Below are 17,721 nucleotides of genomic sequence, written 5' to 3'. Positions count from 1 at the left end.
ACTGTATATCTGACGCTGAAGACATGAACTCTGGGAAATGTTATGTCAATTGGGGCCCCACACTTTCTGGAGTTTGCCGTTCACATATGAGTCAGACGCGTCCATTTCACCACGGGGCTGGCAGGAAAAGTTCCAGCACATTTTCCAGAGCACAACTTGTGGCCATTCGCATACTCACATAAAGCCCCTCTGGAAAATTTCGGGAAAAATATCCAGACTTCAGCAAGCAAATATATAAGCAGCACTGAGATACACAGGACCTCTGGGGTCTGCAGGTGCTTGGGGCTAAAGCTCTGACCTCTACATCCCTTGTACTCGCAGTCCCCCAAAGATTAACACTCTGGAGGACCAGAAACCACTGCAATGAGCTCTGCTGCAATATCTGTCTCCTTCTGCCTCTGCTCTTAGCCTGAAATAACACTGCATCCGTTATTACTGTAGATCAATGGAGAGTATAAAGACGCACGCACGCACGCACACACACTTTTGTTATATGCTTATAGATCAGCTCTGGACTGGTACCCCTGCCTATAACTAATCTTAATTTACTTCAAAGACTTTTGGACCTGAGGTATCGACGGCGCCAAAGTTATCCGCACCTTTCCCGAGTGTCTGTCGTACGATGATGGAGAATAGCAGTCTGTCTACACGGGGTCACAGCACAGCGTGCCTCAGGGTGACTCGATGTTTGATGGCCATTTAGTACAGCGGCGTGTTAAATGAGTGGGCCCTCGTGTCATGGCAAGGGAATTGGAGGTGTAGCCTGCCTGCGTGTAGGAAAAGGTGAAATGCACGGCTACGCAACGGCATGTGAGTCATCAAACATTCAAATGTTCCAACTTACAGGGATGTGAGTTATTAAGGATACAGAATTAGAGCCTATACTTAAAGTGTACAGAAGGCATCTTGGAGGTTGAAATTGATATTGGATAGATATGGCTAAAGACAGTGTTAATGTGCTCGCCCATAAGCCTGTGTGTGTGCATGTGTGTGTCCCCCAGTGGACATGTGGTCAGTCGGCTGCATCTTTGGAGAGGTGATAAGAGGGACAGTGCTGTTCCCTGGGACTGACCGTATCCTTCTGTCGTCCTTGTCGCTCCTTCACACTGTTCCACAATGTAAACCTGAAAAGGATAAACGTAGAAAACACCCCGCCCCACAACACTTACTTGAGAGCTGTTGTGAGAGCTCAGGTGCACGATGCCCCAGTTCTGGGCAGCGCAGTTCGACAGTCGTGCTTTGCGGCACGTATAACACGTCGAGCTTCTCCGAGTGAACCCAACGACTTGCTAAAGAGCCATGGATAAGAGCCCCCCCCCCCCCCCGCCTCACTGAGCACTGGGTGGATCAGAGCCAATGTGCAACGGAGACAAAAAGGAGGCGGAAGTGTGTGGCGTTCCAGCACGATGAAGTAATGGGGATCTCTGGCAGCTCAGTACCTCAACTGGCACCGCGTGTGAGAACACGGGGGTGGAGGGTAGTGTGTGCGGAGGGGTGAGAGAGGAAATATTTGTTGTCAAACATGGAGGGGAAATGAAAGCTCGACACGCCCCCGAAAGCATTTCTGCAAACACAAATTCAACCACATGTACTGTACTAAAAAAAAGAAAAAAAAGAAATCATACATAATTCTTTACAGGAGGTTCAATAACAGTTTCCGGATTATTTCAGCTAATTCCTGCTTTTTGGAGAAGCTCAGCAATCATAATATAATATATATGTAGCTGATATTTGAGGTTTTAAAAAAAATGCATAACAGCAAATCATTTTAAATCTGTCAGGAAGCCAAAGACTTCAGCCTCATTCCCAACAAACTGGTGGCAGTGCTGGAGAAAAACAGCATTGATAGAAGAAGAGTGAGAAGGTTATTTCTTCTTCTGAAAAAAAAAGGATCTATTATTAAATTAAGCCGTTTTCACGTGGATATTTCTTACTGATTTTAATAGCAAATATTTAGAGTTCAGAAATAATTAAAGTAACTTGGTGATTTTTATGTTTAACCATCCACATGTTGATATATTTAGTGATTATTTAGTGAATATCATCTTTTCATTCATGTCATTTTATTTGGTATCACAACCCCCGTTATAATTATTCCAACTTTTCTATGATAAAATGAATGGTTTTTTTAAAATTTTGTATTAACTTAACACAAACAGAGTTGTGTGAGGGCTAGTGCTCCGAAGACACACAGTTCAGGATGACATGGAAGCTGCGTATTCCACGTGTGTTACCCTTAATCCTGACCCGCCACACCAGACATCGACCAGTGGAACAAGGTGATTGAGCAGCTGGGCACGCCCGCGCTGGAGTTCATGAAGAAGCTCCAGCCCACAGTGAGGAACTACGTGGAGAACCGGCCAAAGTATGCCGGCCTCACCTTTCCCAAGCTCTTCCCCGACTGCCTCTTCCCCGCTGACTCTGAGCACAACAAACTCAAAGGTGAGGAACAAGTAGCTCGACACAGTGAAGCCTTTTTCTTTCTTCTTCTTTTTTTTATCAGATTGCAGTGAGCCTGTTTAGATGGGTCTTATTTTATTGACTGATTATTTGAAATGAAAACCTTTGCAGGTCTCGAAAGACACATAAACTGTATTTCAAGGATGATCCCACAAGACTGGTGACAATGCGCATTGTGTTATCACTCAAAATGAACCACAGAAACCCTGAAACATACAGAAAGGTGGGCTATTTATCTCAAATGCAGTAACAATAAGTGACATTTAACAGTTTAGTTTTGGCGCAGAAACAAATAAAACAACAGTGACAGAGCCTTGGGAGGGTGCAGTTAAATCCTTGATGCCATCTGTAAAGTCATGATAGAATTATGATGTGCTTCAATAAAATATACAGCCACTCACTTTGCCTTTTTACAGCACTTTGATAGTAAATCAGTCTCTGCTGACTTGGATATAATACATGATGGATGATAGTGAGTTTGGTGATTCCCCAGTCTTTCAACGGCACCGCCGTTCGGATTCACATTGGTGGTTCTGAGCAAAATGTTTCGCAGCTACTGTACCGGGTGGATTGCCAAAACGTCACTTTGTCCAATACTATGGTTTGTCACCAAATACGTGCAAAACTAAGAAGTTCCCATCATCAGCCTCAATTATACTTTGTGTTTACTGCAAACCAGCAAACGGCAGCATGCTGAGACACCGTACTAATATAGTGAACTTGGTACATGTGACCTGATCAACTTCATACACCTTATTATTTCACATAAAGGAACGAAAAGGTTGTGTTACCGTACATTTTTACGACAAAAAAAACATTTTCCATTTTTTCTTCCGGGCTTGCACATTACACTGAAATGAAACAGAAAATGATTAAATTCCATTCTGGGAGATTTTCTGGATTTCCTCTGTCTTTTAATGCAGCAGGTTTACGCAGACATCATTTCCTTCTTTCGTCTCGATTCCGAAGTGCGCTCTCTCTTACCAATATTTTGAAAAAGTGGAAAGGCTCTTTAATGATATCTAGCAAAATATCATTTTTTGGCGTCGCCCTGCTCTCCCACACCCACGCTCCTGCAGGGTCAAAGTCTCATGAATCAGTGTGTATTCTGTCAGCCACCTGCTGAAGTGACAGTGTTAGACGAGAGTGCATCCAGAGAAAGAGAGAGAGACAGAGAGAGAGAGAGAGTGCGAGGCCGAGGCCGAGGTGAAGTGCTGCTATGTTTCACGTCTCGTGCCGTGACAGGCAGGATCTGAGTCTGACATCCTTTGGGCTTTGGTTATGTTGAACCGTAGGAGACGGAGGCAGACAGCACCGCAGGACAGAGAGGAGGGAAAGCGAGACACATAGAGAGAGAGCGAGAGGGGAAGAGAAGCAGGAAGGAGACTGCCAGAAGAGTCACGTTACACATTTACCATCCTCTCTTTATTGATGTGTTGATTCTGGGGGCAAAATGCAGGGAGGTTTCGCCGTGGCTCATCTTTCTCTCCCTGCCCCTCGATTGAGGCGCCCTCGCTCCTCTGGAGCTGCAGGGAGCTATTTGTAGTGAAGGTCAGCGTGTGTAGGAGCGGGACGGTGTGTGGCGTGAGGGATCTCGATTTCAGGTCGGTCCAAGAGCACCAGCGGGTGTAGAGACTGACCGACTGAACGTCTGGTGATGCTGATTTTTTTTTCTTCCACTTGTTGATACATGTAGAAATATGCCAGTGGTAGCAGGTGATGACTTTATTAATCCACACCGAGCTGACGGGATCAACGTATGACAAATAGTAGCAAGAGCTATTTTGCATCAACAGAAATGGACAATAGAAGTGCTGAAGAAAAGAGGTATCTGGATGGTTGGTTAAGTATTGAGGAATCATCTATACATGGGCTTTAATTAATAATAATAATCTATACTTCTTGATGAATCGTTTGTTCTATGAAATGTCCAAAACTACTGGGGACAAAAACAGAAATCATTAAATCCCAAAGGTAACGTTGTCAGATGTCTTGAACCTGCAAAGAAGAAAATCAAACAAACAAGACAAAGGGACTTTTGCATATTTTTACTTGAGAGATGACTTAGAAAATACTATCAAACTATCAAAATAGTTGCCAATTAATTTCTTTTTACCATCGACTCTTCGATAGATGACTAGTTGAGCAAGTCGCTCCTGCTCTCCGCGGTATACGTGTGTAGATCAACGCACACACAATCCATAATAACAAACAGTCAACAGTCATAATGCTCTTTTCCAAAGCTCTCACTCCACACGTGATGGAGTCGCTGTGATGGTCTGGTTTCCTTTGACAAGCTGCAGTCGTTCATTATTCTCTTTAATCCCTGACATTTCCATCTCCTCTCTCCTCTCTCCTCCTCCCCCTCTGCTTTATTATGTTTCAAATCCCCGCTCTGGCATATTAGTGACATAGAGGACATAGTTTTCTTTGCCTCACAAAATCAACCAGATGTTGTTTATGCTTTTTTTTTTTCAAACAACAGCTAGCCAGGCCAGAGACCTGCTGTCTAAGATGCTGATCATCGACCCCGCTAAGCGGATATCGGTGGACGAGGCCCTGCAGCACCCCTACATCAACGTTTGGTACGACCCAGCCGAGGTGGAGGCGGTGAGTAGGCCTCGGGCAGAGCCGCGTATTGATTACAAACTCAATCCTCTCCAGCTCTGTCTTTGATTGGACAGCACTGTCCACTGATTCTCACATGGGTGCAATCTGAAAATGATGATGATAAAATAACGACTCTCTTCTGGGGTTTTTTTTTGTTTTTATCTTTGGTTAGAAAGAAAAAGAAAGGAATTATAGTGATTTACTGCACGAATATCAATTTCTAAACTACAGTATGAACTGTAACACTGGGACCTGCTGGGCCAGTTGGATTTGCACTTTTCCAATTTGTTTTTATATGTTGCTGTTTTTTTTTGATAGATATGTTTTTGCTGCCGCGGTGTTAAATAGAGCAACTCGGTGCATCGTCCTGTTTTGTAACGTCAGAGAGGTGGTGCTCCTGGTTCATTTGGTGAAGTCTAACTTCTTCATCAGTGCCTCATTAACACGAGGTGACAGTGAGATTGGGAAAAAGCCATCGGCAGCTCCATAGAGTTGCACAGATACCACACTTAATGAGTGCATGACCAGGTGGTGGATCTCTGCTTTACCTCTTTTTTCCTCTTCTTTCTCTCTGTTCGATCGCCTCGCTGGTTAACAGCAGCACTTGCACACACACCTCCATCGCAGTCAGGAATCATTTTTCGGAAGATTTTTATGACCGTGCACTTGTGTCTGAGCTGTGTGGTTGTTCCCGGCGGTGACGGTTTTCATGAATGACTTTGTTGTTTCGAGTTGATGTGGTGTGTGTAACATGGCAATCTCAACACCTTCTCTGCTGTTTTCCCCTTCTCTAATGTCACCTCGTGCGGATGAAGGCCAGAGATCTCATCCAAATATCCATGGTAAATAACAACCGCCCTACATGAAAAAAGAAAAAAAGAAAAATCTCAATGGCTCTTTTGTTCACGAAAACACTGTTGCTTATTTAAATCATAATATTATGCATTTATACATTACAGAGAGTAGGACAATATTATGTAATCATCATATCAAAATGTCATTACTGGAATGTGAAGCTGCAGGTAAAAGAGGTGCAGTTGTTGCCATGCATGTGTTCATTCATCTATGACGTTAAGTGATAACTCCTGGCCCAAAACATTCATTTGAGAGAGACAGAGATTAATTCATTTGTGAATGCTGACTTACAAGGTCATGACAGAGAGCTTTCTTTGTGAGGAGGAGGAGGAGGAGGAGGAGGAGGAGGATTATGTTGCCTGAGTCTGGGGAAGGCTCGCTATTGAAAGCGTGATAAGAGGGACCGTCTGGACACCAGACAACATATTTCTGTCCCGACCGATGAAATGACGATCCCCCTGCCACAAGAAGTACAGCTGAACTTTAGCCGGACGACCACCAGATTTGTTCTGATCTCACCTTCAGATGTTTAATTCTGATTTTCAAGGGTATATAACGTTGTGATGTATAATGTGTGCTGAGGACAAACATTTAAATTGTGTAAATCAATCACCATTTTATGTGATTGATAATCATATTTCCACGTCTGCATACCTTTGCATACATATAGTAAACTCATTCATGCATTAGTTGAATGAATATACTGCACAAAGTCTCAAGTTATGTTTGTCAGTCAGATGTAATTCTCATGTTCAGATTTTTTTTAATAAATTTGTCCCCAATTTCCCATGACAAGATTTGACACACCATTATCTAAACCTGTTCAAATGTTTTTTCTGAACAGATGTTCTAACTGGAGGTTTCCGGTGACATCAGACTTATTCATTTCATCTTAAAAATGAATCTTGTCGACTGGGTCGTGCGTCACGCTTGACTAAACTTCACTTGTGCTCTCTCTCTCTCTCTCTCTCTCTCTCTCCCCTCCAGCCTCCACCTCAGATCTATGACAAGCAGCTGGATGAAAGAGAACACTCCATTGATGAATGGAAAGGTGAGAACCGTTAATCTGAACGACAAAATAGATAAATGACCAAAAGTAAGTGAAACAGTCAGACAGAATTTGGAGATTCCGTATATGCGCTGTGATGGATGTTTCAGGAGTGTATCAGAAAACAAACTAATTATAATCCAATGTGTATTTATTTTAATTTTCTTAATTGTATTGTCCCATTATGTGTATCCTCAAATATATATTTCCTCCTTTATCTTACATTAAAATGATCTTGTGTTGTTAAGTAATGTTTGCTTACTGCTGGTTGAGAACTTCAAGCCAACCATTATCAGCATCAGAAATCAGAATCAGAAATACTCCATTGATCCATGCAGGGGATTTGGTTTCGTTATAGCTGCTCCAACCAGGAATAGAAATACATATATATGTACATTATAATATAATTATAATAAATATAATATACAATATTAATAAGAACCATGTGGGGAAAATAGTGCAAGTGTTAATTGCACAAAAGTTTTAGTGGTCATGACATAACTTATGCAGAAAGTTATGAGGGATGAAAAATTGTCTTGTCTGTATGTTTTGACGTCTCTCTCTCTCTCTCTCTCTCTCTCTCGTAACTCTGCCCCTCGGTAGAACTAATCTACAAAGAGGTGATGAACTTTGAGGAGAGAACAAAGAATGGCGTAGTGAAGGGACAGCCTTCACCTTCAGGTACTCTCAGTGCATAACCCCTAATCGCTCTGTAAGTGAATTTACTACAACCCTTACTGGAGTTACCCCCCTTTTTGTAAATAGAGAACCCCATTGTGCCGTTGACCATGTGTCTCTGTCTCGTGCGTTTCAGCTGAATGTCGTTTGGTTCGGTGGCGTCGTTCTGTGTATCTGTGAAATAGCAATTGTCGGACAGCTAGTATTGCCTGTTAGTACAGAATATTTGATAACAGATTGTGTGTGTGTGTGTGTTCTTTTATGATTGTGTAAGTAAACATGTCTTGACTGAAGGTTTGGGTCCACTGGGATCCGTCACAGGACAGCCGACATTAGTTCTCTGCAGACGACCTCTAAGGAAAGGAAGTTCTCATAAATTGCCACAGAGAGGCAGCGTGGAGTCGTGTTGATGGCGGCACCTTGACCAGGCCACCCACACGCTCACTGCCGTCAGAGACCTGTGGAAAATAGCTTTCTGCTTGGTTAGTAGGCATTCAAAAAAAACATTCAAGAACAAACCCCAGAACCATTTTGACGAAAAGAAAAACAAACTGAAGCGATGCTAAATCCTGCAGCTACAGCAGCATCTGATGGTCACAAGTGGTAACTGCCAGATGTTGGAGTGAGGAGAAATGACATCAGAAAAAATAATGAACATGTGAACATTGTCTCTCTTTAGGGTCAAAACACGAAAGCAAATAAACCATCTGAATCATCCGGCTCAAGTCAGACATTTGAAAATGTGCTGCGTTTTGCATCCACAAATTGAAATAGCATGACGGAAGAGAAAAGTGCAACAGCTGCTTCTCGTCCCTCCTTGTTCACTTTGTCTCTATCGTCTCTTGTCTCTCACAAGTTTACGACCTCCATCTTTCCTCCTCTCCTTCTTCCATCCACTCGTAATCAAGCAGATGGGCAGGCCCAGTGTCTGGTGCTGAGCCTGCGGGAGCGTGCGGACGGCAGTGTGTCTGTGCTGCAGGAGAACAGCAGAGCCAAAAACACACACACACACACACACACACACACACACACACACACCAAGAACGCACACACACACACACACACACACACACACACAAACACACACACACACACCAAGAACGCACACACACACACACACACACACGCGAGATGCCTCAGCCAGAATCAGACCGGTCCTAGAGCTCTGTGGAGGAGATTTACTGTCCCGCTATTGTTATACTCAACGAGAGCTATAATCCCACATCATAGCTTTGTCCCGAGATTAGTTTGAATTGTTCTCCTCCTGCATGGGCTTTTTTAAAAAATTATTTCTAAACAGATAATTCTGATGTATTTACTCTGAGTAAAGTAAAGTGACTGTTGGAATTGATGCCAGCCACATGAATCACGAATTGCTGCCTTCTTTATTTTGGGTCAGCTGAAATGCCTACCAGCCTCCATTGAGCAATTACCACCCACAGGGAACAGACGCAAACAGCAGATTCACGATTTGCCTCCTTGTACATGCCCTCTGTACAAACGACGGGACTATGAACTATTCTTATGCAGGGAAGCAAACGTGGTTGTTATATTGGATATACCCTATAGTCTCTAATTTGTTCCTGTTTTCTTTGGCAACTTACAACTCTCGTGGCAAAAGCCACATTTTTTTCGCCGATCTGTTGATTGCGTTATTGTCGAGAGCAGAACCCACTTGCTGAGGATATGATGAAAGCGCTGTGGTTCAAACCCTGCGAGGACGAGCTGTGCGGTTCCTTTCTTGTTTAAAATGGAGATTGACAGTCTCGCCCGCATTAGTCCACAGCCAGTGGGCTGAATTACTGAAACCTCGACTCTTATTCCTGGGGGCGCGGCGGCCGCTTCCATCTGGGACTTATCCAACCGGATCGATGAATTCGATTGTTATATTTAAAAGAAAAAGCAAATACCAGAGCAAAAAAAATGATATATATTTCTATACATTTGTAGATTTAAGGTTTGCTTTCCCCTATGTCCAAGCATCGGAGACCGTTTTATGATACATGAATTATGATTACATGTCTATGGCATCCAAACAAATTAAAGAGGCGACGGACAACCTCCGCGCCCCTAGTGGCTCCAGGTGGGATCATTGGCTGGTTAGTGTCCTACAGACGCTGCAGCAGCAAGACGTCAGTAAGGACGCAGCAGGTACTTTTCCTCAGAGCTCCCGAGGGAAGTTGACAACACCGCTTTAGAAAGAACTTGTGTTCCTCCGTCAAACAGGAGTCCTTTGTCCAACGGGGTTGACATGATCCGCCAACTCTCAACCTTGTTTTGGTCATGCAAAAGGGTGATGCAGTTCCTTTGGGCTGTAAATCGAGTCGTCGCAGTGGCCAAGAGAATTCTGTCACCGTTTACACTGTGAAATCGTTTTGTACCCCATACATAATGACAAGTTTAAGCCTATACGTTTTTTTGAACTTAGGCCATGATGAGATAGAACATGTGATGCTTGTCGAAATGATTACAACAAGCGCAGCCTTCGGTGATCCTTCCCCGTGGAACCTATTGGACCCAAACCTTGATGAACCCCGTCTCATTTAGATGCACTGTGCTTGTCGTGTCCCACAGCTGTTGTTTGAACTCATGGAACAATCTCAGCTGTACTCAACACTTCTCTCGCTATATAGTACATACCCTCTGTGTGCATGTTCAAATGACCCCCCACCCCCCAAAGCTGTATTTCTGCCCCCGTCTTTAGCAGGACTCCTTTACGTTGTAACCCCCTGCTGCTGTTGATTCCCTTAGCACAGGTGCAGCCGTGAACAGCAGCGAGAGCCTCCCTCCCTCCTCCTCGATCAACGACATCTCCTCCATGTCCACCGACCAGACCCTGGCCTCAGACACCGACAGCAGCCTGGAGACCTCCGCAGGACCCCTGGGGTGTTGCAGGTGACTAGCCGCCTGCCTGCGCAACCCCGTGTTCTTCCGAAGGTGAAAGAGCACGAACCGAAAGTGAAAATATGGAAAAAGAATTGATAAAAAAAAAAAAGAGTAAAGATCAAAATGGATATATTAAGAGCAAAAACAAGAGTTATATGGATTCGGGAAACGATGACATCCAAGGCCTGTGCATTGTCATTCAAAAACAGCAGTGGTATTTAAACTGAAGTAAACAAGCTGACATATATGTTAATGATTCTCTAGTTGCTTTGCTTATATTACCCCAAATATCTTATGTATATGGCATCCAAACAAAAACGACCAAACGCTTCGACTGGCATCTTCTGCAACGTGCACATCGGCTGGCTGCTGGTCTCCCAACTCCTTCCAAAAGCATTTACGCTCCAATCATTGTGGCAAGGTGGTTCTGCCCATTTCGCTCATCACCTCAGTACAATACAAACTTCATTCCCACCCCCCACCCCCCTTCTCCCACACAGTCCTTATGTAATGGCACCGCTGTATTTTAACCTTGTCCCGTCACGACCCCCAATGTAAGGTTGCCTGAATTGCGTGTTTTTAATGTGGTTACTCTGCAGGGATATATCGTCACTCGCACCCAGAGCGATGCTCCCTGTCATACTTGTAAATAATGTAATTCTGTACAGCGGATGGGCACACAGAGTGGGACTGACGGCCAGTACACTGGGAGTTTTAAATATTCTTTTTTTTTTGGTTCCTGACTAGCGCACCTTGCCACATCACCGCTCTCCACCTCAGTTGCCCCTGCCTATTGCTGTAGTCCTGCATGATTAGATTTTTTAAAACGATGCTAATCGCACTGTATGCTAAAAATGAGTCTGCGTAAAGACTTTTGTTAATATATGATGTAAACTAACTCAACTCCAGGCGTGGGGGGGTCTGGTCACAGGATAGGTCGTGTGCGTGTGTGTGTGCGCGTGTGTGCGTGTGTCAGGGCTGCGTTCGGGACAAAAGGGTCATTACACACTTGTTTTCGATTGCGCTCAGAATTCATATGATTACCTTTTGAGGAGTCTGATTTGTGTGTAATGTCCCTTTTACTTCCCCCAAGGCAGTGTATGATTGGTCCCTCCACCACTCCCGCATGTCATTGTGTACCATTAACCCCTCATAGGCACAGGAGGTTGGTATTATTCCACCGTGGTGTCACCACACTCTTATTATTTGAAATCTATCGGAAACCTGGAACATTTTTCAGAAGGAGACGCGAGCGATGCAGTCGGTAGTTCAAAGGCGGCTGATGAGTGTTAACCTCGTAGCAATGACTTGTTTTTTCCTGCAAAGCAAACATCCATTCGTTTATCGTACATAAAAGAAACTGAATATGAATATAGATCAAATGGGGAACTGGATAGAGGCCACCGATCAGCTATGTTTGACTTCTTGGCTGGAGGATTTATTTATTTTTATTTATTTAGATAGACGGAACCTGAACATGGCAAGTGCCTTTTGGAGAGAAGCAGCTCACGTACAGAAAGTCTTTTCGTTATTTTTTTGACTCTGCTTCTTCTTTTTCTGCCTTAAATCTATCGTAGTCCACAGACCACCAGGCGTTTGGTGGAAACAAAACAAAAACCCCTCGTGAATCTCGTGTGCGGTTGCTTTCCTCCAATCCAATCCAATGCTTACGCTAGTTTTTGTTCACATTTTAGATGACCTTTTTTTAGTTCCCATGCAAATTCCATTAGACAATATATTTTTCTGAAGCTGGGGCACCAACGCATACACAAACACTTACAAGCATTGTTTGCACTGAACTTTGCAAAGGCTTGGCGGCTGCACTGGGCTCCACTTATACTGAGTCACCTCTGATTGTGAATATCCGTAGTCTTTTAAAAGGGAAGATGTACAACTGGAATCAGCTATACGCAATGGTTGCAATTAGGGTATTGCTATGGCTTTTCTCTTTGGTGCTTTAGATATAAAGTGCACTGCACTCCAACGGTCACTTTTGTGTTTACCGCATTCATCCTGAGATCAATGGGAATAAGGGGAAGACATTGTCATTATTTTGGTTCCCACCGCCGCATTTCATGCTTCTGTGACCTGTGTTTGAATGGACAGAGCAAACAGTTCACTCCATACTTCAGTGGCACATGGTTTGCATCAGAGATTGGGCCGCCAGTTCTGTAGAGTTATTACTTGACAATCAGACAAACTGACAAGAATGTTGTTGCACACCCAATGGTTCTCACGGTCTCTTAATGAATCCGTCAAAACACCATCTACACTAATTATGAACATATTTCCTAGTGATCGAAATCGCATGGCTCATATATCTACTGGTTAAGAGTAAAGGTTCAGTCCCCGTGGTGACGCGGTTGAGACCTCCTTCAGGACACGTGGTGACATCACTGTTGAGGCGGTCATTTCGTGTATTTTTATTTCCCAAAGGGAACGTTTGATAGTCTGACCGCAATCTCTGTAATCTCGGCCCGAGCTGCCGCAGCACAGTGCTTCTCTCTCTCTCTCTCTCTCTCTCTTTCTTTAAACGTCTCCAGCAAAGCTTACAGAGCAAACTTCAAACGGCTACTTTGTTAACACTCATTCTGCCCGTGGCTTGTGACGTGTACAGCGAACCCGCACACAGACTCATACAGCAGCTTCACAGAGCGACGAGGGTAACTGAGGGCGTGCGTCTCCAGGCTCCGGCTCCGGCTCGGCTTTCTGTTCGGGGTCTGTGCGGGGGCGATCTCTCAGAAACAGGGTGCAGCTTTTGAAATTCTTTGTGCTTTTACAAACAATTACGATCAATTTCTCACCAAAAAAGGGGGTCCAGTGTCTGAGTCGGCCCCCTGCACCACAAATAGCCACAGGTTTTTTCTACAGGGCATTTTAAACCATCCCAATGACACTCTTCTCTTTAGTATCTCTTACATGTTCTGGTCACTGTGTACAAAAAACTGACACATATAATGTTTTCTTTCCCTCTTCTTTCTTTTTCTGAATGTGAACTTTGAATATTTTTTTGTATGACGTCCCTGCAGGCAATGCTGTTGTAATTTTAAAAAAAAGGGGCTTTAGATCCTGTCTAAGTTGAGATGATTCGGACCCAGAAGTGGCCGGGTTGTCAGCACTGAATGTAGAAATGAATGCTTTCACGATTACGCACGCCATTGCTGCTCTGCTCATGTGTGTGTGTGTGTGTGTGTGGGTGTGTGTGTGTGTTTGCGACTTTAGATTAACCAGCATTCAAACTCAAACTGTCTGTAATTGGAAGACGTGATCTGGCACCTGGACATGTTATTTTACTATAAAAAATGTTTTCCAGACAATTCATTTTTTTCATCGTGACTCATCGCGATCATAACTTTTGTGCGATTGGTTCAAAGAATGTCGGTCAGTGCAGTCGCGTGTGCTGAAGTAGTTCATGTATGTATTTATGTTCAGCCACATTAACGTAGAATTAGCGACGTGTCAACGACAGTAGCAAACCTGTTCCTCATTTTTTGTCACGGCGGACTCACAATGGTCTCGTGCGGTTTCAGGATTCAGCCATTTATTTGTGATATGAACACGACTGACTTGTCATCCGGACACAATGTCATTGCCGATGTAAAATTTAGGGCACATCTTGTACTCAGCTGTGCCAACATTCAAATCTTTGCACTTGGTACTTGTGACCCCCGTGCTTATTGGATTTCACCGCTTTTGTTCGAGTCACATTGTAAATAACAACAATACAACAAGGCAATAAACACTTCATTGCACTCAAGACAGGGAGGCGAGCTACGAGCTAAGGGTCAGGTGATGCCAAAACAGTTTGGTCCTTCAAGTGGAACTGTGCGACGACGAAACCCTGTATAGCTCATCCGAATCAGGTGACGTTGTTCTGCGATTCTTTAACGACTCCTTCTCCCTCTCTCTCGTTTTCTTTAACTCCGTGCTGTTTTAGCGAACCATTCTTTTTTGACATTGTCAGGTTAATAAAAAAAAGAAAAAGAAAAGAAATTGTATCCGTTTCACGCTGATCTCAAAGCTTCAGGCTATGGCGTTTCAAATAAAGTCGAAAACAAACGCAAAAGAAAAAGAAATTCTGAGAGCTGTACCTGTAAACACAACATTTTAAAGGAACTGTGTATGTAAAAATAGTATATGTATGTGATGGAAAATAAACAAAACCTTTGATCTTGGAGAACTGAGTACGTTTTTTTTTCTCCTTTCATCTGGACTGTACTGATCTATTCTGCATGTGGATACATTCTTTGTTTCAGGCCTTCTTCTCAATAGAAACCATTGAGTCCCAGTTGGTCCCATGTACGGTAATGCTTTATCTAGTCTTATGATAAAAATGCCATAATCGTGCAGCTGGTTCCACTTTTTCAAATGTGAGTATTTGCTGTATTATCTTATTTCATATCATCTTATACTGAATATTTTAGGGGGGTTTTGGGCAGTTGGCCAAACAATGAATAGAATAAATAAATTAGGTAATTTAATTGTAACTGTTTTAGAAATGTCATAGATGAAGCAATCAATTATAAAAATATTAACTAGTTAAAGTCTCAACTGTGTGAACGTGGAGACAGTGAAATTCTATATCTTCTGAATGTATTGAATACAAAACTATAACACGAATGAAAGAGTAAATGACAATGGGGAGCCTCACATGAAAATCCACCTTTATTCATGTCTAATCATTTGTCCAAAGTTCCTTTGTGTATCAAGTCTCATGTCATGAAAATATTCCGTCCCGTCCCGCTCCTCCTGTCCCCCTCGCCGTGCGTACGAAGCCACTCTTTTTGTGTGGAATCCACCGATATCAGGGGACACCCTCAGCACGGCTTAAGCCCATTATTTCCCGGTGAAGGGAGCAAAAATGAGAAGCACAGGCTCCCCTCCTCCTTCAGGCACTTCTTCCCCCCCCCCTCTATGTGCACATTCCAGATGTCCTGCAGTGACCAGCAGCAGGCTTGTGCACACATGCACATACAAACTCCTTTTGGACAGGTTCCTGGTCTGTACTGAGATGTGTTCCTGTTTTGTACTGTACCCATTAGCAAATCCTCATTGTGTGTGTATAGACATTTGGTTTCAAGCTAAATAAATGCACGCACAGAGACTTTATCAATATGCAGTCACTTTGTACATCACCGACCCTCGTGTACTCATGCACCACCGTCATGCTTTCGAATTCCAGGCTGTAAATGTCCTCGGTGTCGACACGCTTGATGCTATAATCCCCCCCCCCCAATTCTTTTTTCACAGTTATGACACAAAAGAACACCTATGTGCTATATTTCTGCAGCTTGTTCTTCTGTGCCAAGTCAGGACCTGACAACCAGCTTTGTCAGGTGAGAAGATTAACTGTCAGAAGACCACAGCATATTTCCGTAGAACTGGCATCTCATATGCTCAGACACGGACGGTACGCTGCATTTTACCACAGAACGACGTCAGCCACACATCTCGCAAAAAAAGCAGCAAAGTACATTTCGTCACCTGAATTTACGAATTCGTGACAGACGTTTAAATTTTATTCAGGGAGCCACTCGTGCAAGTGTATTTTTGCAAGCCGCGTAATTTCTTCAGTCGGTGTCCGTTTGTGATACGCGCCATATCCATCCGAATATTCTTCAAACCACTGTACAGACTCGCAATTAGTGACTACAGTTATAAAATATTTACAGTACAGGCTCTTTTCTTTTTTGGTCATGGGTGAATACAATAGCACAGAAGCACGGGCACATACATACAGTATATTGTCCAATTTCAATGATACATACACTGACAGACAGAACACTCAGTACCAACTTGAGACACTAAACAAAACATGTAAGTGCAAGGAAAAAAAAAATCTCAATACAAAATATCACACCTTGATAACTGCGCTTAAATACGAGATAAACATTTTAAGTAGTACTTTCATTTCTCTTTACAGTACATACATATGCTGCTGTGTTTTTCCGCGTTGCTTCCCTCTATGTACATGAGTAGATACAGAATTACACGGAACAATAAGATGGATGTTGTTGTTTTTAGCTTGTTTTGGTTACATTACACGTGAATTTAAGATAGGGAGGGGTTTTGGCATGGTCCTCAGCTTTTGGTATTTTATTCTTACCGTTTTGCCGAACAGAACCTTTTTTAAATGTTTTATTCTTCCCTCCTATCCGGCTCTAGGAGCCAATATAAAGTAATGTTAGTACAGTAGATCATCATAGACTACGGTGTTCTGTCCCTTTACTCCACTTCAGAGTCAGATGAGTGTATACCACAACAGTTTCTGAGGAGAGTGTTGCGTCTGAAAACTGTTTAAATAATATTTACAGATAATGTCACTCCAGGTGACGTCTACATTTTCACAGGTCATACACCTCTTTCTTAAATTAAAACATGCCATTAATGTTACTTCCCACCTCGCCCTGTACAACCAGCAGCCAAATCCTGTTTGACGCCCGCGCACTGTTCACATCATTTCATTCATTTCCAGTCTTTTCTCGGCATCTCCGCCCGCATTCCCACCCCCGCCGCCCCTCACTGTATCCAGATGGCGTTGTTACGATCCGGCCGGCGCGGGTCGGTGGCTGCGGCGCTGCCGGTGGCGGTGAGGTCACTGAACGTGGAGAAGAACTGCTCCATCTCTTTCTGCAGCGTCTGGTTCCGCCGCTCGGCGTCGTCCTTGGCGCGCTCGGCGTTGCGCAGCTTGATCTCTGCCATGGTGTACTTCTTCCTCTCCTGGTCCAGCTCCTCGTGGAGGCTCACCATTTCCGTCTCCAGCTCCAGGTTGCGCTGCTCCAAGCTGCAGAGGGAGGTTGACACGGGATTAGGGGAAGAGAAGGAGCGGTCAATGAACAGGCGACAGGTCATCTGAGAGTAGATTGTAATGGCAGAGTGAGGAGGAAACAGGACAACGTTTAACAACAAACTTTGGCAAAAAGCTTAAATTAGACTAAGTGTAGAGCCCCAACTCAAGGAATAAAATACTAAAGATTCATTACGTTCCTGTCAAATTAATAATTTGACTTTTTCAAAGCCTTTGAAGAATGGCAGTATGCCAAATATGAGGCTGGAGCCCGGAGTCTGGCTCTGTCCAAGGCTATCCATTTGGTGACATGAATGAATTGCATGTACTCATTGTGTGTTATCATAGCAGATAGAAAGTTGTAGATATAGATTTTTTTCATGGTCTCCATTTATCG

At 43.5% G+C, this 17,721-nt stretch overlaps 2 protein-coding genes across 13 annotated transcripts in view; one reads left to right on the top strand and one right to left on the bottom strand.

Annotated features, from left to right (window-relative positions):
• The window catches only part of mapk10 (mitogen-activated protein kinase 10), a 33,626-nt gene extending 18,912 nt beyond the window's left edge, over nt 1–14,714 (top strand). For 3 of the 9 annotated variants that reach the window (XM_035608024.2, XM_035608029.2, XM_035608028.2), the window contains exons 9-14: nt 2,260–2,442; nt 4,946–5,070; nt 5,886–5,912; nt 6,913–6,976; nt 7,577–7,654; nt 10,408–14,714. In XM_035608024.2, coding sequence (XP_035463917.1) covers nt 2,260–2,442; nt 4,946–5,070; nt 5,886–5,912; nt 6,913–6,976; nt 7,577–7,654; nt 10,408–10,550 — 620 coding nt within the window. In that variant the 3' untranslated portion in view covers nt 10,551–14,714. Of the gene's footprint in view, nt 1–1,001; nt 1,074–2,259; nt 2,443–4,945; nt 5,071–5,885; nt 5,913–6,912; nt 6,977–7,576; nt 7,686–10,402 lie in introns of all 9 variants that reach the window. The other 6 variants (XM_035608025.2, XM_035608027.2, XM_035608030.2 and 3 more) reach the window with 6 other exon arrangements.
• Nucleotides 14,715–15,189: 475 nt separating this feature from the next.
• Nucleotides 15,190–17,721, bottom strand: part of arhgap24 (Rho GTPase activating protein 24) — a 66,342-nt gene continuing 63,810 nt past the window's right edge. For all 4 annotated transcript variants that reach the window (XM_035608018.2, XM_035608021.2, XM_035608022.2 and 1 more), the window contains one exon: nt 15,190–17,321. In XM_035608018.2, coding sequence (XP_035463911.1) covers nt 17,057–17,321 — 265 coding nt within the window. In that variant the 3' untranslated portion in view covers nt 15,190–17,056. The remainder of the gene's footprint in view (nt 17,322–17,721) is intronic.

The sequence above is a fragment of the Scophthalmus maximus genome, chromosome 20 (genome assembly GCF_022379125.1).
Source record: "Scophthalmus maximus strain ysfricsl-2021 chromosome 20, ASM2237912v1, whole genome shotgun sequence".
NCBI lineage: Eukaryota > Metazoa > Chordata > Actinopteri > Pleuronectiformes > Scophthalmidae > Scophthalmus > Scophthalmus maximus.
The sequence above is the reverse complement of the archived record's forward strand: the minus strand, read 5'-3'. Positions and strand labels throughout refer to the sequence as shown.